General features: G+C 40.6%; 1 protein-coding gene across 1 annotated transcript in view; it reads left to right on the forward strand.

The window, feature by feature from the left end:
- The window catches only part of GDPD1 (glycerophosphodiester phosphodiesterase domain containing 1), a 31,715-nt gene that overhangs the window by 1,942 nt on the left and 8,105 nt on the right, over nt 1-21,668 (forward strand). Inside the window, exons 2-6 of the mRNA XM_034752431.1 lie at nt 5,333-5,375; nt 11,065-11,200; nt 13,244-13,289; nt 15,417-15,535; nt 19,706-19,795. Of these exons, the coding sequence (XP_034608322.1) occupies nt 5,333-5,375; nt 11,065-11,200; nt 13,244-13,289; nt 15,417-15,535; nt 19,706-19,795 (434 nt within the window). The remainder of the gene's footprint in view (nt 1-5,332; nt 5,376-11,064; nt 11,201-13,243; nt 13,290-15,416; nt 15,536-19,705; nt 19,796-21,668) is intronic.

Below are 21,668 nucleotides of genomic sequence, written 5' to 3' on the forward strand. Positions count from 1 at the left end.
CATCATTATGGAGAGGTACCTAAACACATAATATGTCAGAGTACGTGTAGTAAACCCAGCCTTTGCATTTCAAAGGAAGGAAGATGATTCATTGCAGCAGTTAATTTTCTTGTTTCAGTTCCTCTGTCACAAGTTAGTTCATGAAAATTGTGTTGCAGAACTAGGGCTCCTTTTTCAAAACATTACAACAGACATTTACAGGGAATTTGACAGGGTGGATTTGATTTAAATCACTAGTCAGGAAGACTTGATTTAATAATGGATTTCTACATAAAAGTGTATTCTTTTTGGTTGCTATAACCTTAATACATATTCTTCACAACTCAGAGATAGATGTAGGTTTCGTTTTTAGAAGGTACACACTATACTTTTAGAGAGAGGTAAGGGATTGACTCTGGATACACAAATTTTCAGAGGGACAATAGGGTTGAGGTCTGTTATTTCTCACCTCTATATATTTATTTATTTATGTATGTATGTATTTAAAAAAAATTTTGCTGTTAACAAGCATGTTACCTCTGGAGACACAAATCCACAGTTTGAGAACTGCAAAACTAAGCATCTCTGATGGTATTTTCTAGACTGAGCCCCATTGGGTAGATAGAAAGATTAACCTAAATAATACATACAGAAGACCCTGGAACCCCATAAGATTGGGTCCCTAATCCATGAACTATTGGAACTCATTTACAAAACTTTTCTTAAATGTTACATGAATATATTGTAGAATTAGAATTTATGATCCCTATTCCTTTATAAGATATCTTTGAGCTATAACATAGTTTTAATTAAAACTATCTTTAGATAGGTTTTTTCCTCAAAGCATTTTATCCAAAAAAAAATCTGATTTTAAATAAAAGTGTTTTTTTTGTTTTTGTTTTTAATCATTGATTTTTATCCTCCCTGGAATCTGAAAGATGACATGGTAATTCTATAGAAAGGACTTAATTAATCCTCTGGTACTCTCCCAGATTTCCTCCCTACAAATTCAGAAAGTTTTGTCTCAATCATTAACTGTAGCCTTTTATATTTCTGAGATTGGGCACTTAGCCCACGAGAAAATTGTTGATCTGATAAGGAACATAAAAATACAGCAGGTACATTTTAAACATTTTTCGTGGTATTAGCTGTGTAATTTATCATTAATCTTTAATTTCTTATGTAATATTGAGAAACAAAATGGTTAAATGAGTACTTGAACAATTACCCATATTAGTTAATGAGTGAGATGAATCCTTTAGTTGAAAGACTGTAGGACAAATATTTTTTTCAGGGTTAAATTTCTATTGACTCTGGTAAAGGTAACTTTTTTATTTATTTATTTTTTTTAAACAGTGATTTTTGTCTGAGATATTAGTGGCTGGAGTCAGTGATTAAACTTATTTTTTCTGAGAACTACTGGTGCAGAGCACTTGGTAACTGTGTGTCCTAGATGTCACACAGGGCTTTCTTCTCATTAAACTGTACATGCTTGCACTGGGTAATATAACCTGTCAGCGTGGTCTTAAATTTCATTCTTACATTCATGAGATGCACACATTTTTTAATCTTCCTTCTGCTGTATAAATTCTTGCACCATGTCCTTTACTTTGGCCTTTGAGTACCTTTGTCTTGCTTGCTAACCATATTATAAGGCTTGGCGTATAAATGTGTTTTAAAATGAAATTCAAACAAAATAGATAATACCAGGAGAATCTAGTCAACAGTTGTAATTTTCTATCCATCATGACTTTTCTGTGTAGCCTTCTCCCATGCTTGAAACTTTAGGAGGAATCATCTCCTCAGCTGACATCCGACTCCTGTTTCTGCTGTGGAAAATCCCTGGTCACTTCAGATGTGTTGCCAGAGTGCAACTCCCATTTTTCTTGCTGATTTAATTCATTGCTAATGGGTTTGTTTCATCCCATTCAGACTATTGTAATATTCTCTTTTCTCACTGCATAACCAGCTGGTGGTAATCCCTATGCTAGGAATCTGGCTAGCAGCAGGCCAGGCAATAAAACTCCAGTTCTAGCTCAGCTACATCCTTTGGCTGTTGGGTTCTGTGTTGGCTCCACTGCCTTTGCAATCTTCAACCAACTTTCTGTACTTTCTGCTCCCCAAAAGCACCCACAAGCATGATTGTCTGCTGCCAATCTATTTGTCTCACCACTACCTGTACCATGTGGCTGGCCACACCCATCAATTAAAGCCTGACTTGTGGACTTCCATGCTGCTACTGAAGATTAACTTGATTTTTGCTTTTGTTTTCTCTTTACGTTTTAGGCTTATGGACTGTGTTACTACAGCGAAGTCAAAGTTTAAGATAGTTTAAGATTCTTGTCCTCATCACTAAGGCCCTGTGTGGCTTTGCCTTATCTAAGGAATTGAGTTAAGCTACATTGATATAAGCCATGTTTCAATTAAATTAAATGTGTCCACACACAATCTTGCTGTAGTATAACTAAATCAGTTTAAAATCATACATTTAAATTAAACTGGTGCAACTTTGAATGTAGGCAAGGCCTTAGACTCCAAATCTCCTTTTATTACTTCTTCTGAGCCTGAATTTCATTTACATCTCTTGAATTAGCTCTGTGTAAATATCAAAACAAAATAAGGGGTGAAGTTTTTGAACAACTGATATAAAAGGTTTAGAAAACCTGCCCTGTGAGGAAAGGTTAAAAACCTGGGCATGTTATAGTCTTGAGAAAAGAAGACTGATGGGGAACCTAACAACAGTCTTCAAATATGTTAAGGGCTGTTTTAAAGAGGACTATAATCAGTTGTTCTCCCTGTCCACTGAAGGTAGGAAAAGACATAATTGGCTTTATCTTTATATTTAGATTAGGTATTAGGAGAAATTTTCCAACTCTAAGTTTAGTTACACACTGGAATAGCCTTCAAAGAGAGGTGGAATACCCATCCCTGGAGGTTTTTCAGAACAGCTAGAGACACAGTTAGGAAATGAAATAAAAAAATAATCAGTTTGTATCATGCCATCAGTGTCTCATGTTGTCAGTCTAACCATAGTACACTTGTTGCCATTCAACCTGTCAGTCTGAGGGTCCCACAGTCAGTGACCTCTGCAGTTAAATTCTGTGCACTAGTGGAAATGAGTGGGGCCTTGTCTAAACACAGAAGCTGCACCAGTTAACTTAAATTGGTGTCATGCAGTTTTTGTATCTGGAGTCTTACATCAGTTTAAAAGTATTTCAGTTTAACTTGCATCTGTAAATTTACCACGCTAAACGTACATACGTTTAAATTGATAGGAGTATCCACACACACAGTTGTATGGGTTTCATTAAATCAGAATAAAATATGATCTCTAGTTAAACCATTACAGCTTTGTAGACCAGGTCTCATTATCAATTTGTACCATATTCTTTATCAAGTCTCTCTCCGCCCCTCCATCCCTTTGTCACAGCGAAGAGGTAGCAGATATTTGCATCAGTGCCTTCTCCAACAGACAGTGCTTCCAGATACTGTAGCTCTTGTATGTTTCCAGGTTTTTTTAGTATTTTATGGATTATGATCCTTGTTCAAAAACAAGTGTATCTACATGCTAGGCTAATTTCAAAGGCTTGTTCAACATTAGGGAAGGGTCATCTTAATCTTGCAAATCTCTTTTTAGCTTACTCTTGGCTCAGAGTAAAATAGGTTTGTATATCTGTCCTTATCCCAACTGAAACTAATATCCTTTTCACTACCCCCATGCCAGGCCTCTCTATCTTGGCAAAAAATCCTTTTTTATGCTAATTAGGCTTCTATTTGTTTTACTCAAATTGATTCAGGAAGTATCCTAAATGTAAAGATACAGGCTTCTATTTTTTAATAATTCCAACTTTTTATCAGATATAAATTTTTGGCAGGTAGAATTAAATTTGTCATAATTCTACAGTAACTTTACTCTGGTAATTCAGAGTCCAGGACTATGTAGTCAAACAGGTCTGTGGACCACCAAATACTTTGCTGACTGCAGTTTGCGAACCTCTGATGTGGAGTTGTTGCTGAAATTTGTCCACAAAAATAAGTAAGTCTTGATTTCTCATTCTGAAGCCATATTCTGTTTTTTTGTGTCTTCCCCATGCAATATAAACATGGAACAGATTTAGAGCAAAGTTTTTAATGTCCCTAGTGGAAGCTATAGTAGTGAAGAGGAGTATTTTGAACACTGGCTGGGCTGTGTTGTTAGGAAGAGTAGGCTTCAAGAGCATGGTCAGTCCACTCTTTCTTTCACGGTGTTCATTCTCACCCTCTCCCGCTGTCCCTGAAATAGATCTCCTGTGTGTTTTTACTGCTATATCATGGGATTCATTCTCATGAATGAAGATACTTGAGACAAAATTCTCCAGTAGTGGGGTGTTACGCTATTGGCCTGCCATTTCTTGGGATGATGATGTTTGTTCAACTCAGTTTCTAAAGGATGCACTTTGCGCCATCTCTGTCTGGAAGCTGAAATTATCTTCTCTACAGCACATACTTCCCTCATTTGAAAGGGCCTTAGGTTCATCTTAAATCCTACCGCTGGGCTTTGTGTTAGCATGTTCAATAAGTTTAGCAATGTTTCAGTTAATCTGCAGAATTTGTCAAGAAGTCGTACAGGATTCATTATTCTTGACTGATACCAGTCAAAGTTCTCTTGTCTGAAGCAGGCTTGTTTTGTGGTTAGTGTCTTATTCTAGATAATTAAGTGTCTATTTCATTTCATCTGTGCTATTGACGTTGCATTTTAATGCAATTTGAAAAATAGTCTGAAGTATGTGGTATTCTAAATGTCTTGTTTGTGATGAGGATAAAATGCTGTCTAGGGAGTTCTACAAAACAGCCTTCAATTGCCTTTTTTTTTATATAGAGATACAGGTTCAGGGCACTATGTCTTGGGAGTAGTAGTCTTTGTGGACCACACATCTGTATTCTGTACTCTGTATATGGAGTAGTCTGCTCTACTTTATGCCAGTTATGTGGGGACCTCTGGCAAGTTCCCAGTATGGCCCTTTGGGGAAAGTCTGAGTCTCTAATTTATATAATACTCAATAAGAATTTCAGTGCTTTCTGTGTTCAAAGTGCTATACTAACACTAAGACTTAAAACACTTCTATAAGTATTAGCCTCATTTTACAGATTGAAAAGCTGAGGCACAAAGAGGTGACGTGACTTGCCTAAGATGATACAATGAGTCAGTGTCAGGTAGGATTAGAATTCAGGATTCCTGGCTCATTCCTCCAGACCACATTCCCCCATAATATTGACATTTTTACCCATTGAATTATTTATGTTCACTGATATGTTTTTCCTCAGGGTATAGTAAAAATATCTTTTATTAAATTTGTTCTTGATGTTTTCACAGGTGCTGGAGAGAACCTGGAAAACACAATGGCAGCTTTTCGCCAGTAAGTACAAAAGGAACAAATATCTAAAATAGTCTCATTTAATAATTTCGTCTATATATGAGACATTAAAGAATTGTATTTGGCACATAGCAGCTGTTTAAGATACAGTATTCAATTTCTGTAGTAATACTTTACATTTCTGTAACTAACATCTGTCATGCAGGTGCTTTACACACAGTAAATATCATCCTCATTTACAGATGGGGAAACAGAGGCACAGATGTTGTGACTTCCCCATGAACATATGTTAAGTCAGTGGCCGTTGGGAACAGAACCCAGGAGAAATGATTACTATCTCCCTGCTCGAACTATGGAAACATACTGCATGTTTCTTTAATACTGCCTTTGAAAAGCTACATATTTAGCTGAATGAGACTTGTGTTATGAAGATGGCAGTTAGTACTGACCTCAATGTATTTGAAAATCAGAGTAGCCTGGTGTCAGTTCTTGGCACTGCACGTGGGCCGCCATACGGAGATTCATTGTGTTCTTTCAATAAATTACAAAGCTTTTTGCATTGCTCATGTGTTGCACAGATGTCTCTTGAAGAGATTTACTGCAGAGGGCAAAGGGAGGAGACCAAAGTGGGCTAGGGGATTCTACTCATGGCATTGTCTGGTGACTTCTGTATTGAAATGAATAGTGTATGGATGAAAGAGGAAATGTCAAACCTGGTGTTTTTTTCCCCTTGGCTTCAAAAATTAAACACAGCAAGTTAGTAAAGTTCTGCATGCATGTCTATGTGAAAAGCATTCCTGGAACTGAGTCTCTCTCTCTCTTTTTGGATTAGGTCTCTTATTTTAAGACTTCCATTTATTTTCAAATCTCTTCTTAAAACTCTTCTCTCTCTTCCTCTTGTAACTACACCCTTTAACTTATTCACCATACAGTATCTTTACACAGTTGCTTTCTGTAACTTTTATCATTTGCTGTTACTAGTGAGATATAGACACTAGTGTCTTTCAAATAACAACGCACAATCCATATGCTAATGAAGACCCGGGATTGGTATTCAGGAGACTTGGGTTCTGTGTTCAATTCCATGGTGTGGAAACCTGGGGCAAGTCACTCCTTTTGCTTTACCTCAGTTTCCTCATTGTAAAAAGGGATGATAATCCCTTCTTCACAACAGTGTTGAGACTTAAGTTAATGTCAGCAGACTGCTTTGAGATAATTGATGGAAGGTTCATTAGAAGTGCATATTATGTTTTTTTTCATACCTTCTATGTACCTGGCTTGTATGAAAGTCTCTTACCTATGGGTTTTAAACTGAGTTGATATTGGGAAGTCTTTTCTAAAGCCCCTCAAACTGCAGCCTTTGAAAATGGTGAATTACCAGGGCTTTGGAGCGGAGCCTGGAGCTGGAGCGCGGAGCAGCTTCGGAGCAGTGGAGCTGCAGGTTTTTGCCTGGAGCTGGAGTGAAGCTAGAGCACAGCTCCAAAGCCCTTACAACAAAGTTCTCAGCAATATTCCAGAAAGAAACAAATCCAACATTCCTCTCAGTCACCTAAGAGTAGAGAGGCAGAAATGTCTTTTTTTAACTTTATTTGTATTTAACAGCCTCATTACAGTTAGTACATTTTCTTCCAGAGTATGCAGCACTGCCAGTGTTCCTAACCAAACAGCACTATTGAAAAGCACCACGGGGCTTCTAATCTCCATGGCAGCTTAGTATAGTGGGTGGGTGTTTGTTTTTAAAACTACCTCCCTTTTTTTCTTCAACTCTGTTAACACATGCTCCTCAAAGCAACCTGTTACCAATTCTCTTAAAATCTATGTAGTATATTGTCTTAAATCTGTCATTTTGATGATTTGTGTTAAAACTTTAGATAAAGTTTTCTTAATTTAAATATAACTAGCTGGGGCAAAATTTTGCATGTTTTCTCATCTGCATTTTAGTGTATTTATATATCAGTAATGTGTGTTGCATAATTCTTACCTGGATAACTTGATTTTACTATTTTAAGTTCCTACAATGCTCAGAGGTGTACAGGGTCATGGTTCCTGCCCTAAGGAATATAGTAAGAGTAAAATAGTACTTTGAGGTATTTTTTGTATTCATTACTATCTATCCCTGTCAGATTTACAGTTAATATCAGTTACATTGTAAGCTCTTCAGACCAAGGACCACATTTTTCTTATTTGTAATTTAAAGTGCCCAACATATATATAAATAAACACACACACACACACAGATTTTAGGTTTAAAATTATTTCTAAACACAGCGTGATTTAAAAGAAATCTTTAAAATTATGTTGGGGCCTTGCATGCAAGGTGCTATAAGAATCACAATAGAAATCTTAGGTGCATCTAGAATACAAAATGCACCTTAGTACCATGTCTCTGGGATCTTGGCAGGAGTCAGATAAAGAAGCTATCAAGAGATTGAGACGTCTTTTCACTGGGTTATAGTTTCTTCTTCGAAAGCTATATTGTTGATGTGAGAGAGTTCATTAGAGTTCGCTGGGCTTCAGAAAATAAAAGAGAACTTTGTCAGTCTGGAGTTTATGAACTACAGGCACTGCCAAATGGGAATGCATCTTTAGGTTAGGCCTTCTGTTCTGATATCTTTCACTACTTGGAACAAGTTGGGGCTTTATGAAAACAAACAGCTGTATTTTTGTGAGTTTATCCCTAAACCTAAAAAACTCTTGCTTGGTCGGGGTTTTATCATTAGGTGGTGAATGAGTCCGTTTGACATCTCAGGTACTGAAGTGGTTGTCCAGCAATACTAGAATACTTTGTATTTTTGCGTCGAGGGAATGTCTTGTCTTTTTTAGGGCAATGTGAGTTTGAGAAGTTCTGACTGTGCTGTAGAGCAGCCTCCCATTTCCAGCTGAAACCACTAAGTAGTAAGAAGAGAAACCTTCTAGCAGTAGTTACTAGTTACAGGCTGGCAAACACTTAGGATCATTGACAATAGGAGCTGTTGTTTTCCGGCTTCCATTCAGCAATAGCTCTGTGTTTTTAAGCAATACTATCATTTGATAACAAGTTTGGATATTTAATGGTAATAAATGATACTGGACTGTCATTCATGAACTTGGCCACTGTCCTATAATATAGCTAGAAATGCTGTTTTTTTCCAGAGACCCAGTCAGCCGAAACCAGGCTGAATATTAGAGTATTCTTGATATTGTATTTTCTTCTCTTCTTGCACTTAATTATTGGGACTGAATGATAGCTAATAGCAGACAGGTTTTAATTTGACACATTCCTGGTTCTTGATCATCATAACACTTAGGTCAGAAATCATGTTAAGTAGTCTTATGGCAATATGCTACAATGTTTGTTTGTAGTGTTGCATATATAAATGCTTAAATCATAAAAGGTCAGATTGAAATCAATGAAAAGTCTCCCATTAACTTGAATGAACATTGGATCCAGCTAAAAATGCTGAAATCAAGCCACACTGGTAAATGTTTTAAGATTCATTGTCAAACAGCTAAGAAAAATATTCTGTTTTAACTGAAAGGCTTTCAAACTTTGGCTTGTATTTCTTAACTGTCTGGTGTAACTTAACCTCTTGGGTCTCTTTTATGTTGATAGATGGAGAATTCAATTTTCATTGGAGACTGGAGCCCAGTTTGTTTAATATTTTTAATTTATATCCAGCAGTTTTTTTATAAAGAATACTTCTCTGACTTACCTGCACTGTATTGAGAGTTCATAGAAGTTTTGATACTAGGGTTATGATAATCTAGATAATAGAATGGAAGATATGTGGCAAAGTTGTCTGCACTGCTCTGAAAATCTAAACCTGGATTTTTGATAGAGATTGTTTTCAATTATTTAATGAGGTGGAGAATGCTTAGCTAGGAGGTTTGAATGCTTACTTTATTGACCTCATTTATCTTTATTAAAAAAGTAATATTTTTTACTTTCTCCCAGCGCACTAAAAAAACCACCTCAACGAGAGGTGTAGCTCCCAGCGCTCGGAGTGGGGCTCGGCTCCCAGTGCTGGGGCACTGTTTACACTGGCGCTTTACAGCGCTGCAACTTGCTGCGCTTAGAGGGGTGTTTTTTTTCACATCCCTGAGTGAGAAAGTTGCAGCGCTCTTAATTGCCAGTGTAGACAAGCCCTCACTCACAAAGCAAGAAACAGACAGATTAGAGTCCTTACTGTGTCCAAATTCCTAGTAATTTTAGATCCTTGAAGAGGCATTACATAATGTGTGTACTTCTCACTATTTAACATTTGACTACTTGTTGATGGTGGTAAAATGAGGTCATATCTTCCAAGGAAGTGATATTTACAGCTTTAAAAGTCAGTGATTGACAGTTTTTACAAACTGGTTTCAGAAGCTTAATTTATAAACCTTAATATATTGTCAAGTATCAGAGGGGTAGCCGTGTTAGTCTGAATCTGTAAAAAGCAATAGAGGGTCATGTGGCACCTTTAAGACTAACAGAAGTATTGGGAGCATAAGCTTTCGTGGGTAAGAACCTCACTTCTTCAGATGCAAGTAATGGAAATTTCCAGAGGCAGGTATATTTATATTTATACCTGTTAGTCTTAAAGGTGCCACAGGACCCTCTGTTGCTTTTTAATAATATATTGCAAATTATTCCTGACCAATCTGCTCTAATTGATTTTACATGTAGAAATTAGACTCTCAAATCTAATTCTGGATTTTTTCAGTTTATGTGAATGATACATCTGTTTATGTTTACAGTTTTAAGTTCAACTCACTTAACTTTTATGTTTTATTTTTTTAATTAATACTCATCAGTCTTCTTCATTCTTTCACCTTTTCCTTCACAAACAAAATGTCCATCAACCCTTTCCTCCAGGCACCCACTCTAAGAATACAGAGGGAATTTAATCTCCTGGGTTTGTTTAGTCCTTTGCCTCTCAGATGAGACTATCAGATGTGCCAGTTATGGAATTGGTTTTTGTGGTGTGGGCCCCAGTGCACTAGTAATTTGATTGTAGAGTTTGGTGATCTCATAGGTCACCTGGGAATTCTCAGATGGTAACAGCTTTTGTTCAGTACTAACCTGAGCTGCATTTGGACCAGTATCCAAAAGGTGCAAGGCTGCATCTCCCTTTGCTAATCCCCTGAGCCATCCAGTCCCTGCTAACTTAAATCAGACAAGCTTTTTAAAAAGAAAAGAATCACAGTACTGAAATGTTCAATATTTCTTTAGCTGTCTCTTGTATGTCATTTAAAGAAATTTTTTTAACACTTAAAAAATCTTTAATTTAAAAGAAAATCCTATGCCGTTCAAATAATTTTCATTAAAGAGAGTTTAAATTTATAATTTTCCTAACAGTAAATATGCTGAGGCTAGAAAGTGTCAGATGCCAAAATTACTAAACTGTGACCATGGAGAGTGAAGTACCCTGTCGCCCTTAAAGTTTGTCCCTCTTGGTTGAGAGAGATTAGCAAGACTGTGTGTTGAGGCTTAGACAGTACAGGGGAAAAAATACATGATCTGCACAGAGGCCAGGGAGTCAGGAGCTTCCAAGTTCAAATCCCAGCTTTGACACTGATTTTGACACTGGTCTTGTGCAAGTTGTTAACTTTGCTGTTCCTCCGCTTCAGATGGTATAAATGTAAATAATTTAAAGTCTCTTGGTTTCACCAGGACCAAGTTCACTGGATAAAAGTTTGTGTGTTTATAAATTATTTGTGCATCCCACAAAGTACGTGTGGTTCAAGACTGCTTTCTGGCTTGCTGCAGTGCAGTTAATGTGGGGACAGATATGTTGGAGCTAGACTGTCATCTGACGAAAGACGAACAAGTAGTGGTATCGCATGACGAGAATCTGAAGAGAGCAACTGGAGTTGATGTCAGTATATCTGACCTCAAGTACTCGGTAAGTTTAAGAAAATTAAAAAACAAACAAACAAACCAAAAAAACCACACCTAATGGTTAAAAAATAGACGACAGATATATATTGCTTTGCTAAGACATTAGGCTAGGGAAGGAAGCAAAGGACACTGCACTTGTGATTTCCAAAGTGTGTGTCTTACATTTGTAGAGTGTCCTTCAATACCTAAGTACTGAGCCATTGTGTGATGGGTTGGATCACAGAAACCCCCTTGGGAGCTGCCACCTGATGTGCAAAGACTACCTCTGCTTCTGTTTTCCCTGCCAGCTCAGGACCCCAGCACCCTGTCTTGCTGAGCCAGACACTCCCGTCTGCTCCAACATAGACCCAGGGTCTGAATCACTTGCCCCAAAGCTGCAAGTTTACCTGAAAACAGCTCACAGAAGTATGCTTGTCCTTAGCACTCAGATGCCCAACTCCCAATGGGGTCTAAACCCAGATAAATCCATTTTACCCTGCATAAAGCTTATTCAGAGTAAACTCATAAATTGTTCGTCCTCTATAACACTGATAGAGAGATATGCACAGTTGTTTGCTCCCCCAGGTATTAATACATACACTGAGTAAATTACTAAATAAAAAGTGATTTTATTAAATACAGACAGTAGGATTTAAGTGGTTCCAAGTAGTAACAGACAGAACAAAGTAAGTCACCAAGCAAAATAAAATAAAATGCGCAAATCTATGTCTTATCAAACTAAATATAGATAAGTTCCTCACCAGTTCCAGAATGCTCCTTTTACAGGCTAATCTTCTTTTAGCCTGGGGCCAGCAATCACTCACACCCCCTGTAGTTACTGTCATTTGTTCCAGTTCCTTTCAAGTATCTTAGGGGGGTGGAGAGGCTCCTTCCTTAGCCAGCTGAAGACCAAAATGGAGGGGTCTCTTAAATAGACTCTCTTGTGGGTGGAGACCCCCCTCCTATGCAAATTTCCAGCTCCAAGATGGAGTTTTGGAGTCACCTGGGCAAGTCACATGTCCCTGTATGACTCAGTCTTTACAGGCCGAAGCCATTGTTCACATGGTATCTTGCATGTCTTCAGGAAGACTTCTTATGTGGATTGGAGCATTCCAAGATGCAGTGTTCCCCAAGTGTTTCCTGATCAGGTACTTAACCTGGTGAATTCCTTCCTAGAGAAGCTGACCAAATGCCTCACAAAGCTTACTTAGAAACCAAGCCAGCATACAGCCCATATTCTTAACCTCAAGTAGAAAATGATATATATGTACAAATAGGATGAATAGCTATAGTAGACCATAACCTTTATGGAGATATATTACATGGCACAGGCAGCACAAAACATATTCCAGTTATGTCATACGTACATTTATAAGCACACACCCCCATAAAGCCTTATGGGGTACGCTGTCACACATTGTTTTAAAAACACATCTCTTGGAGAACTGTAATTTTTCACTAACATTTTAATAGAATTACTGAAGTCTTAGGCCTGGTCTACACTGGGGGGGTGGGGGAAATCGATCTAAGTTACACAACTTCAGCTACGTGAATAATGTAGCTGAAGTCAATGTACTTAGCTCTACTTACCGCGGTGTCTTCACTGTGCTGAGTCGACGACTGACACTCCCCCGTCGACTCCACTTCTCGCGCCAGTGGAGTACCGGAGTTGACGGGAGAGCGCTCGGTGGTCAATTTATCGCGTCATCTAGACTAGACACAATAAATTGACCCCTGCTGGATTGATCGCTGCCCATCGATCCAGCGGGTAATGTAGATGAGCCCATAGATAAAAATTTCAAAGTCATTCTTTGGTTTATTCAGTCGCTGCTAGGGTAGCTCTTAGAATATTCATTCTGCTTTGTGTCATTGTGCAAACAACTCACAAAACCATTTCTAATACAGAGGCAAGGAGACCTTATAAATATATACAAAATGTTAGTATCTTTTCAAGATAATCAATGTTTATATGATTTGTGGCTTGAAATTTATGTTCCATGTGTTTCAAGAAAAACAATGACTGTGTGTATTTATGCTAATCTTAGTTTTTTCTGTTTGTTTTTTTAAGGAACTCCCACCATATCTCTGCAAATTGGATGTCACCTTTCAGAAAGGTAATCTTTTTGTTTCTTTGTAGTTAAACCTATCATTTTAAATTGCAACAGCATTTACAATATTTTTTCCATGAATTAACAATAGCATAGTTCTTATTCTGGCAAATGGAATGGAAGATTGTTTGTTTAAATCATCTGCCTTGATTAAAAAAAAATTGATATATTCCACATCAGTGGGTAGTGATTTAATTTAAGATGTTTACTCGGCAAGAGAGATTTTCCTGTTCAGTTACTTGCATGCAATAGGTACATCCACTTTCCAATTCCCCTGTGATTTCTTTTAAGATTGTTGATTCATGGTCCCTGATATGGGAGAGGGGGAGGGAGAAAAATGGTTTTTCTCTTTCCAACTCATGGCATTTGGCTAGTGTGTTATCTGCTTGTGACTTCAAGAGACTTTTTGGATCTACTACACTGTTCTGGTAGAGACTTCTGCAATATGCTGGCTGACACACATGCATTTTTAGCAGAAGGAATGGAGAGAGTGAGTTGCTCTGTTAATGGATTTAAGAGAAGCACTGATATAGCTGTGAGAGGAGGAAAGCATATCAAATGGTGAACATATTTCTTCTGAAAACAAGGTGCTGATTCTCAGGCTGCTACTTAAATAGATCATGTTCACCATGTTGACAAAATCAAATTAAGAGTAATTCCCCCACCTCAAAACCTCTGAAGACTTTATCAAATGGGCTAAATTGAAGGACTTAGTACTTGTATTTAGTATTAATGGTCCTCAACATTGTTTCAAATATACCCAAGGTTATTCAAAATTTCCATCGAGAATCTTAAAGCATTTCAAAAACACTAAGTGAAGCTTCACAATTATCCTATTTCCCAAATGAGGAAATAAGGGTACAAAGGTCAACTGACTTGTCCAAGGTAACATAGCATCTGTGGGACTGAAACCTGGATTTCCTGGCTCCTGTTCCCTTCTCCATCTACTAGATAGTGCTTCCCCAATAAATAGTTTAAGAAGAGAATACTCTTTCTTAACTAGATGATGCCTATCTATTTTTCTTTCTATCAATCCCACCCTCTGTTTATCATTATCTGTTAACCATTAAATTTAGCAGGTTGGAGCTGATGGAAGTCGAGGGTACGTTGGCCATGACCATTAACTTAGGATTTGAACAGGGTGGGCATTGAAATGATGATGATGATCATTATTTTTTGTTCTAAGTTGTTTTGAATTCCATGTGTTGAAGTTCATGTGCTTCCACAGCTAATTGACAGCCAATTCATAGTAGCTTTTGGGATAGGATGAGTCATCCAAACCACACTCTGGCATCATGGCAGGGTTGGTGTGAACTGTATGTAAACCGTTCTTGATAGAGGAGGAGAATGGAGGGTGGGAGTTCTATTTTAATTTTTAATATCTTGGATCAAAGAAAGCATTGTAGTGCAAGGGATTCCCCATTGCCCCTCCTACAAGAACAGGGTCCCTGTTGGGGAAGTCTCCCCGATCCCCGTGCACATAGGTAGTTTGAGGAGCAGCTTCCAGAGGTAAGACGTAGGTATCAGTAGACACTGATTCTAGCAATGAGAACTGATGTCATAGTCACTATCATGCTACTACACAATTGGACAGCAAAATACAAAAATGCATTCTAGTTCCAGTTAATAAAAATGTTTCTCATTCAGTGACCTTAAATGTGAAATTTAAAATGGTCTCTTACCATTACTGGGCAGAATAGCACTTCAACTCATCATCCTGTGATACAAAACTCTGCTACACCATTTTCATGGGATGGATTTTTATATTTGCCATTTGCCACCTGATGAGTTCACGTATCTAGATTAAAAATTAGAACTAAATGTGTATATGCTTTCCAGATTCCTATACAAGTATGCTGGTCCAAGAGGGTTTATTTTGTTCCCCCAAGTATGAGCATCTGAGGGTAGCTTATTGCATTGTATGCTGGACCATAGGATTGGTCTTGATAATGATTTTGATTCCTCTAGATAGTTGCAGGGTTTTTTTCTCATTACAAGGAGTATGCTGGCTTTTCAGAACTATTTTTCTTTTAGGTCCTTGATCAAAATGTTGAGTGCTCTATAGATTTGCTTTATCTGCAAAATATTGAGAGGCAAATCACAGCAGTGACACAACTCCATTTGCTTTCCCAGAATGCCACTGTGAGGGTGAAGACAATCGCATTCCACTCCTGAAGGAGGTGTTTGAGGCATTTCCAAATATTCCAGTCAACATTGACATCAAAGTGAACAACAATGTGCTGATTAAAAAGGTGCACCACACAGTACCTGCTGGCCAAAACTAGCACCTTGAGTTGCATTGGAATAAAATTGCGCAAAGGTCACATCTCATCTGTACTTGGATTAGAGACTACAGGAAGTAGAAATGATGATTCAGTAGAAGGTGGTGGTCTTCTTTGAGAACTTATTCATGTCAATTCCAATTAGGGGTGTGCATGCCGCATGCACAGTCGTTGGAAAGTTATCCCTGAGCAGCTCACATTGGGTCGGCTGTGGAGCCCCCTGGAGTGGCGCCTTCATGGCGCTCAATATATGACCCTGCTGACCCAGCCCCTCCTCAGTTTCTTCTTACTACCAGTGATGGTCGTTGGAACAGCGATCGCTTGCCTAGCAAGTGCCTCCCTTAGCGTTCTTTCATATAGTTAGTTTAGCCTAGTTTATTTGTAGTTAGTCTTGGTTGTTAGTAAATATAGTGAGGTTTGAGAGCGGGGTTTAAACCGTGCGGAACCTGCAGCAAGCCTATGCCAATGAGTGAACCCCACGACTCGTGTCTGAAGTGTCTAAGGGAAGCGGACCAGACAGAAAGATGCAAGATCTGCAGGGCTTTCCAACCAGAGCTAAAGGAGCGAGATTTCTGATTGAAGCAGTTGCTCATGGAATCTGCCCTTCATCCACAGTCTGCTGTGGACCCCAAGACCCCGTCCCTCTTCAGGGACCCTTTTCACGCGCAACTCCTTTTCTAGTAGGCACAGGCGCCCCTCACAGCAGGGGCAGTGGAGGAGGTTCTTCAAGAGCTATGGCACAAGGGATTCTATTCCTGTTATTTCCTAATCCCCAAAGCCAAGGGGGTGGGGGAGTCTCAGACCCATTCTAGACCTGCAAGGACTCAACAAATTCATGATAAAGTTGAAGTTCTGCCTGGTCTCCCTAAGTACAATTATCCCTTCTCTGGATCCAGGAAACTGGTACGCCACTCTCGACGTGAAAGATGTGTACTTTCACATAGCTATTCAATCCGCACACAGATGATTTCTACAGTTTGTGGTTGACCAAAAACTTTCAGTTCATGGTCCTCCCCTTCGGCCTGTCAACAGTTCCCCGAGTGTTCACCAAGTGCTTGTCAGTCATAGCAGCCTTCCTCCGGAGGAGGCAGGTGCAGGTATTGTCCTACCTCGACGACTGCCTACTATGGGGGTGCTCCAGGGAGCAGGTAGAGTCTCAAGTCTGATTAGTCAGATCCACTTTCAAGAGACTGGGACTCCTCCTCAATGTGAACAAGTCAACTTTATCACCTACCCAAAGAATAGAATTAATCGGGGAGGTGCTGAACTCGGTACAGGCAAGGGCATTCCTTCCAGAGACCTGATTCCAAGCCATAACAGACATTATTCAAAACCTCAGGCGGTACCCGACCACTACAGCAAGAGGATGCCTGAGTCTCCTTGGCCACGTGGCAGCCTGCGCTTACGTGGTCCGCCATGCCAGACTGAAGCTCAGGCCACTCCAGGCCTGGCTCGATTCGGCCTATCGCTTGGGGCATGCCATCCTGGACTCAGTGGTCACGGTACCAGAGCAAGTACTCGAGTCCCTCCAGTGGTGGCTCGACCCTCAGACAGTGTGTGAAGGAGTCCCATTCAACATCCCCCAGCCCTCCTTGTCCCTGGTAACGGACGGGTCAGCTCTGGGTTGGAGTGTGCATTTGGAAGATCTCCAAACACAGGGTCTATGGTCACAGGACAAGCTCCCCCTTCATATCAATATCAAGGCACTCAGGGCAGTACAGTTATCATGCCAAACTGTTCAGGCCTGACTACGAGCTCAGTGCTTGGCAGTGATGACTGACAACACCACTGTCATGTTTTACATCAACAAGCAGGGTGGAGCCCGTTCCTCCCCCTATGCCAAGAAGCCTTCCAGCTATGGGAGTTGTCCATAGCCCACTCCATTCACTTGGAGGCGTACTATCTCTCAGGAGTTCAGAACAAACTAGCAGACCACCTCAGCACATCGTTCTGCAATCATGAGTGGTCCGTCTGTCCGGACGTCATACACTCCATCTTCCAAAGGTGAGGGTTTCCCCAGGTTGACCTTTTCGCCACCAGGAGCAACAGGAAGTGTCCAATGTTCTGCTCCTTCCAGAAGCACAGTCCTGGCTCGATCACGGATGCGTTTCTGCTTCCATGGGGAGGCTGCCTGTGGTATGCCTTTCCCCCAATCCCTCTTGTGCACAAGTACTTCTCAAGGTCCACAGGGACAGAGCGGAAGTAAATCTGGTGGCCCTAGTGTGACCCCGACAACACTGGTACATCACGTTCCTGGAACTGTCAGTGGACACTCCAGTCGAGTTACCACTGCACTCCGATCTGATCACTCAGGACCATGGTCACCTTCATCACCCAGACCTCCAGTCCTTCCATCTCACGACCTGGAAGCTTCATGGTTAAACCCCATGGAGCTTCTGTGGTCAGAACCAGTAAGGGAGGTCCTACTTGGCAGTAGGAAACCATCTATTAGGGCCACATATCTACCTGAGTGGAAAAGGTTCACTTGCTGGTGTGCCCAGCAACATATACAGGGGTCTATACCACTCATTCTAGAGTACCTCCAGTACCTGAAACAACACATACTGGCAGCGTCATCCATCAAGTTACATCTTGCTGCTATCTCAGCCTTCCACCTGGGAGCATCTGGCAGATCCGTATTTGCTAACCTCAGGGTAGGCCATTTCCTCAAGGGTCTGGAACGCCTACATCCTCAGACTAGGCAATCTGTCCTGGCATGGGACCTCAATCTGGTCCTCTCCAAATTAATGGGGTCCACTTTTGAACTGTTAGTGACTTGCTCCCTTCTCTATTGTGGAAGGTAGCCTTCCCGGTCACCATCACATCAGCTAGGAGGGTGTCAGAGCTAAAGGTCCTTACCTCCGATCCACCCTATGCGGTCTTCCACAAGGATAAGGTGCAACTCGGGCCTCACCCAGCTTTTCTTCCCAAGGTAGTGTCACACTTCCATACTAGCCAAGACATTTTTCTACCTGTCTTCTATCCTAAGCCTCATGCCAGTAGTCGAGAGCAGAGGTTACATTCATTGGATGTTCAACGGGCACTAGCATTCTCTATCAAGCACACTAAGCCGTTCAAGAAGTCGAACCAGCTGTTTGTAGGGGTAGCAGACCAGATGAAAGGACACTTGGTCTCATCTCAAATATCTTCCTGGATCACGTCCTGCATCCGCACGTGCTATGAGCTGGCGAAGGTCCCAGTCCTGGCACTTACGGCATATTCCATGAGGGCACAGGTCTCATCAGCGGTGTTCCTGGCCCAGGTCCCGATACATGAAACTTGCAGTGCAGCAACGTGGTCCTCGGTACATACATTCACCTCTCATGCTATTACCTGCACACCAGAGATGATGTAGCATTCGGTAGAGAGGTGCTCCAATCAGCGGTTCCTTAACTCTGACCCCATGTCCGGGGTGGAGCTTGGGAGTCACCTAATTGGAATTGACATGAACATGCGTACTGTATGCTAGCACTTAATAGAAGAGAGAAACCCCTGATATGGCTGGCTGGTAAAGCCCGCCTGGTTTTTCAGCAGCATACATGCTCCACCAGGGTACCTTCACCAAGAGTCTTTCTTATTTCTTGTCTTATGCTCCATATACAACACAATGTAGCAGCAGATAGAAGGGGCCTCCCTCCTGCTGCCTGGCTCAGCCTTTTATACTGCTTGCTTTTATCTCTGAGCTATCTAGCTCATGAGCTAATTAAGTCTTTAGCTTATCAGACTCCCTACAGGTGCAAGTGATCTCCATGAACCTTTCAAACCCAATCACGTTACCTAACTCCCTCCTACTTTAACTACACCCAGTGCCCCTGCATGTCCTAAGTGACCAGAATGCTGGTTCCCAAAAGGGGCTCTATTTATAGCCACTAACACCACCATGTCTCAGTATTCTTTATCTCTTGTCCTGAAATGCTGTGCTGAACAGCTGCTGCATCGCGTCCTAGAAGTGGCTGTGTTAAAGTGGTGGGAGAGAGTATGAAGAGCTGTCTTTTTCTGAAGGAACTCTTTGTTATAATAAATTGCAGTATATTGCGCTCCCAATGAATAATTCTGCAAGTGATGTAGAATAAACGTATCTCAAATGGGTGGTATCGGTGAATAAATGTCAGGATTCTGCTTTTTGATTACTGATCACAGGTTTCAGAGTTGGTGAGCCAGTACAAACGAGAACATTTGACAGTGTGGGGCAATGTCAATTATGAGATTGTGGAGAAGTGTCATAAAGAGGTAAGCACCAAGAAATAATTATGCCCTAGTTAAGAATCAGTCTCTCCACCCAGTCTATCTGTTACTGTGTGGTGATTGATACAGTATTTTTCTGTAAATGCTGAGTATTTAGCCATTTACCCAGGCTTTTCACCTGTGGTCAGAACTGTGGTACCAATATGGTATTAACTTTTCCACACATTAAAATATAAATTAAATTAAATATTGACACTTCCTTTTTTGTCCTAACTTTTTAAAATGACTTATGTTAATTTTTATACATATGAATGTATTTAATTGATGCTTGAGAGTGAGACCCACACCTTCTTCCACATCTTTCTCTGACCTCTTTCCTGGCTTCCGCTGTCTTTCCCCATCAAGTTGAATATTCTCCTCCCCGCTTTCAAGTCTCTCTACTCCTCCATCTCTTCCCACTCTCCATCCTACTCTTACAGTCCTACTGAAGTTCTCTCCTGATTCCACGCTGTCCTATTACACGCTTTAATTTGTGCTGCTTGTCTCACCAATGGCCTTCCAGCTGAGGGGTACCAAGGGCACTTCCTCTCCTTCACAGGTTTCCTGAAAACTCACTTGATCTGTTTAAAAAAAACAACAACATTCAAGTAATAAAGCCTACCCACAACTGTCTCTGTGCTGTTCTGTTCTGGATTGTAATGTCCTGGGTATTGTGCCTTTAGGCTGTAAGATGTTTGTGGGACGGACTCTTAGGCTTGGTCTACACAGTCTTTACACCAATTTAACTACTTTGTTGGCGGTATAATTTTTCTACTGAAAGTAGTTCAATTTGGACAACACCCCTAGTGTGGGTACAGTTAGGGTTTGTCTGTACAAACAGTGCCTGGCAAGCTGGGGTGTTAATCTATATTGCGCTAGCCTGCTGTGCACTAACTATCCATGTGAACCCTGATGATTGCCAAAAGTTCTCTAGTATGCTTTAATCTACTCCTATTTCAAAGCTCATAGTGCATACAGAACCCACAGTGTGCGGCAGCAGGTTCCACAGTGACACTTAGTGTGCAGCAAGCTACTGTGGGTTTGATTTACACCCCAGCGTGCCAAGCACTCTGTTTTCATACAGACCGTCCCTTATACTGGCGTAAAGGTGACTTATGCCGATACAGCTTATTCCTCGTCCTGTACAGGAATAAGCTATACCAGTTACAAGCACCTTTAATACTGGTATGATTGTGTCTGCAATAGGAGAGTTGTACCACTTTATAGTTAAAGCCGTACAACTTTTGTGTGTAGATACCCCCTGGCTTGTTTGGTTTTTTTAAGCAAGATTTACCCACTGCATAGTAGTATTGCATACATCTGTGACATGGGATCAATAATACTGGAGGAAAACAAAATTGGTGGGGTGGGAAGAGAAATCAATCTATGGAGTGGATTGTGGGGAAGGAGTAAGGACTATTACCTTTCTCACTTCTGCCCTCTGAATCCTGCTGTCTCTTCTGTTCCTCAGTCTTTTATTTTCTGAATGTCTTTGTTTCCCAGTGACGTCTGAGCCGGATTTCCAAGAATGGCAGCTGGTTTCTCTTGTCCGAAGCCCTCTTCCCCAGGCTGGTGACTGCCTTGGAGCCAGTCAGAACCACACTCAGTAGGCACCCAGTGGTGCCTGGATTTCTCCCCTTTTGGTTTTCTGGGAGGGTGCTCAGCTCATCCGTGATCTGAAGCTGAACAGCGCCCCTTTGTGCATGCGCAGCTCCTATGGTAATGGAAATAGGAGAGACAGGAAGTGATTAGTGCCAGAATGTCGTCCTGGTTTTCCCCAGAATTTTGTCAGATTACAGAAGCAGGGGATGGAGACCACAGGTAATGGCTGGCTCTTTTGCGGCAGCTACTGCCTCTTCCAATTGCTTGGAACTTTAGC

This window comes from Trachemys scripta, chromosome 18, assembly GCF_013100865.1.
Source record: "Trachemys scripta elegans isolate TJP31775 chromosome 18, CAS_Tse_1.0, whole genome shotgun sequence".
Lineage (NCBI taxonomy): Eukaryota > Metazoa > Chordata > Testudines > Emydidae > Trachemys > Trachemys scripta.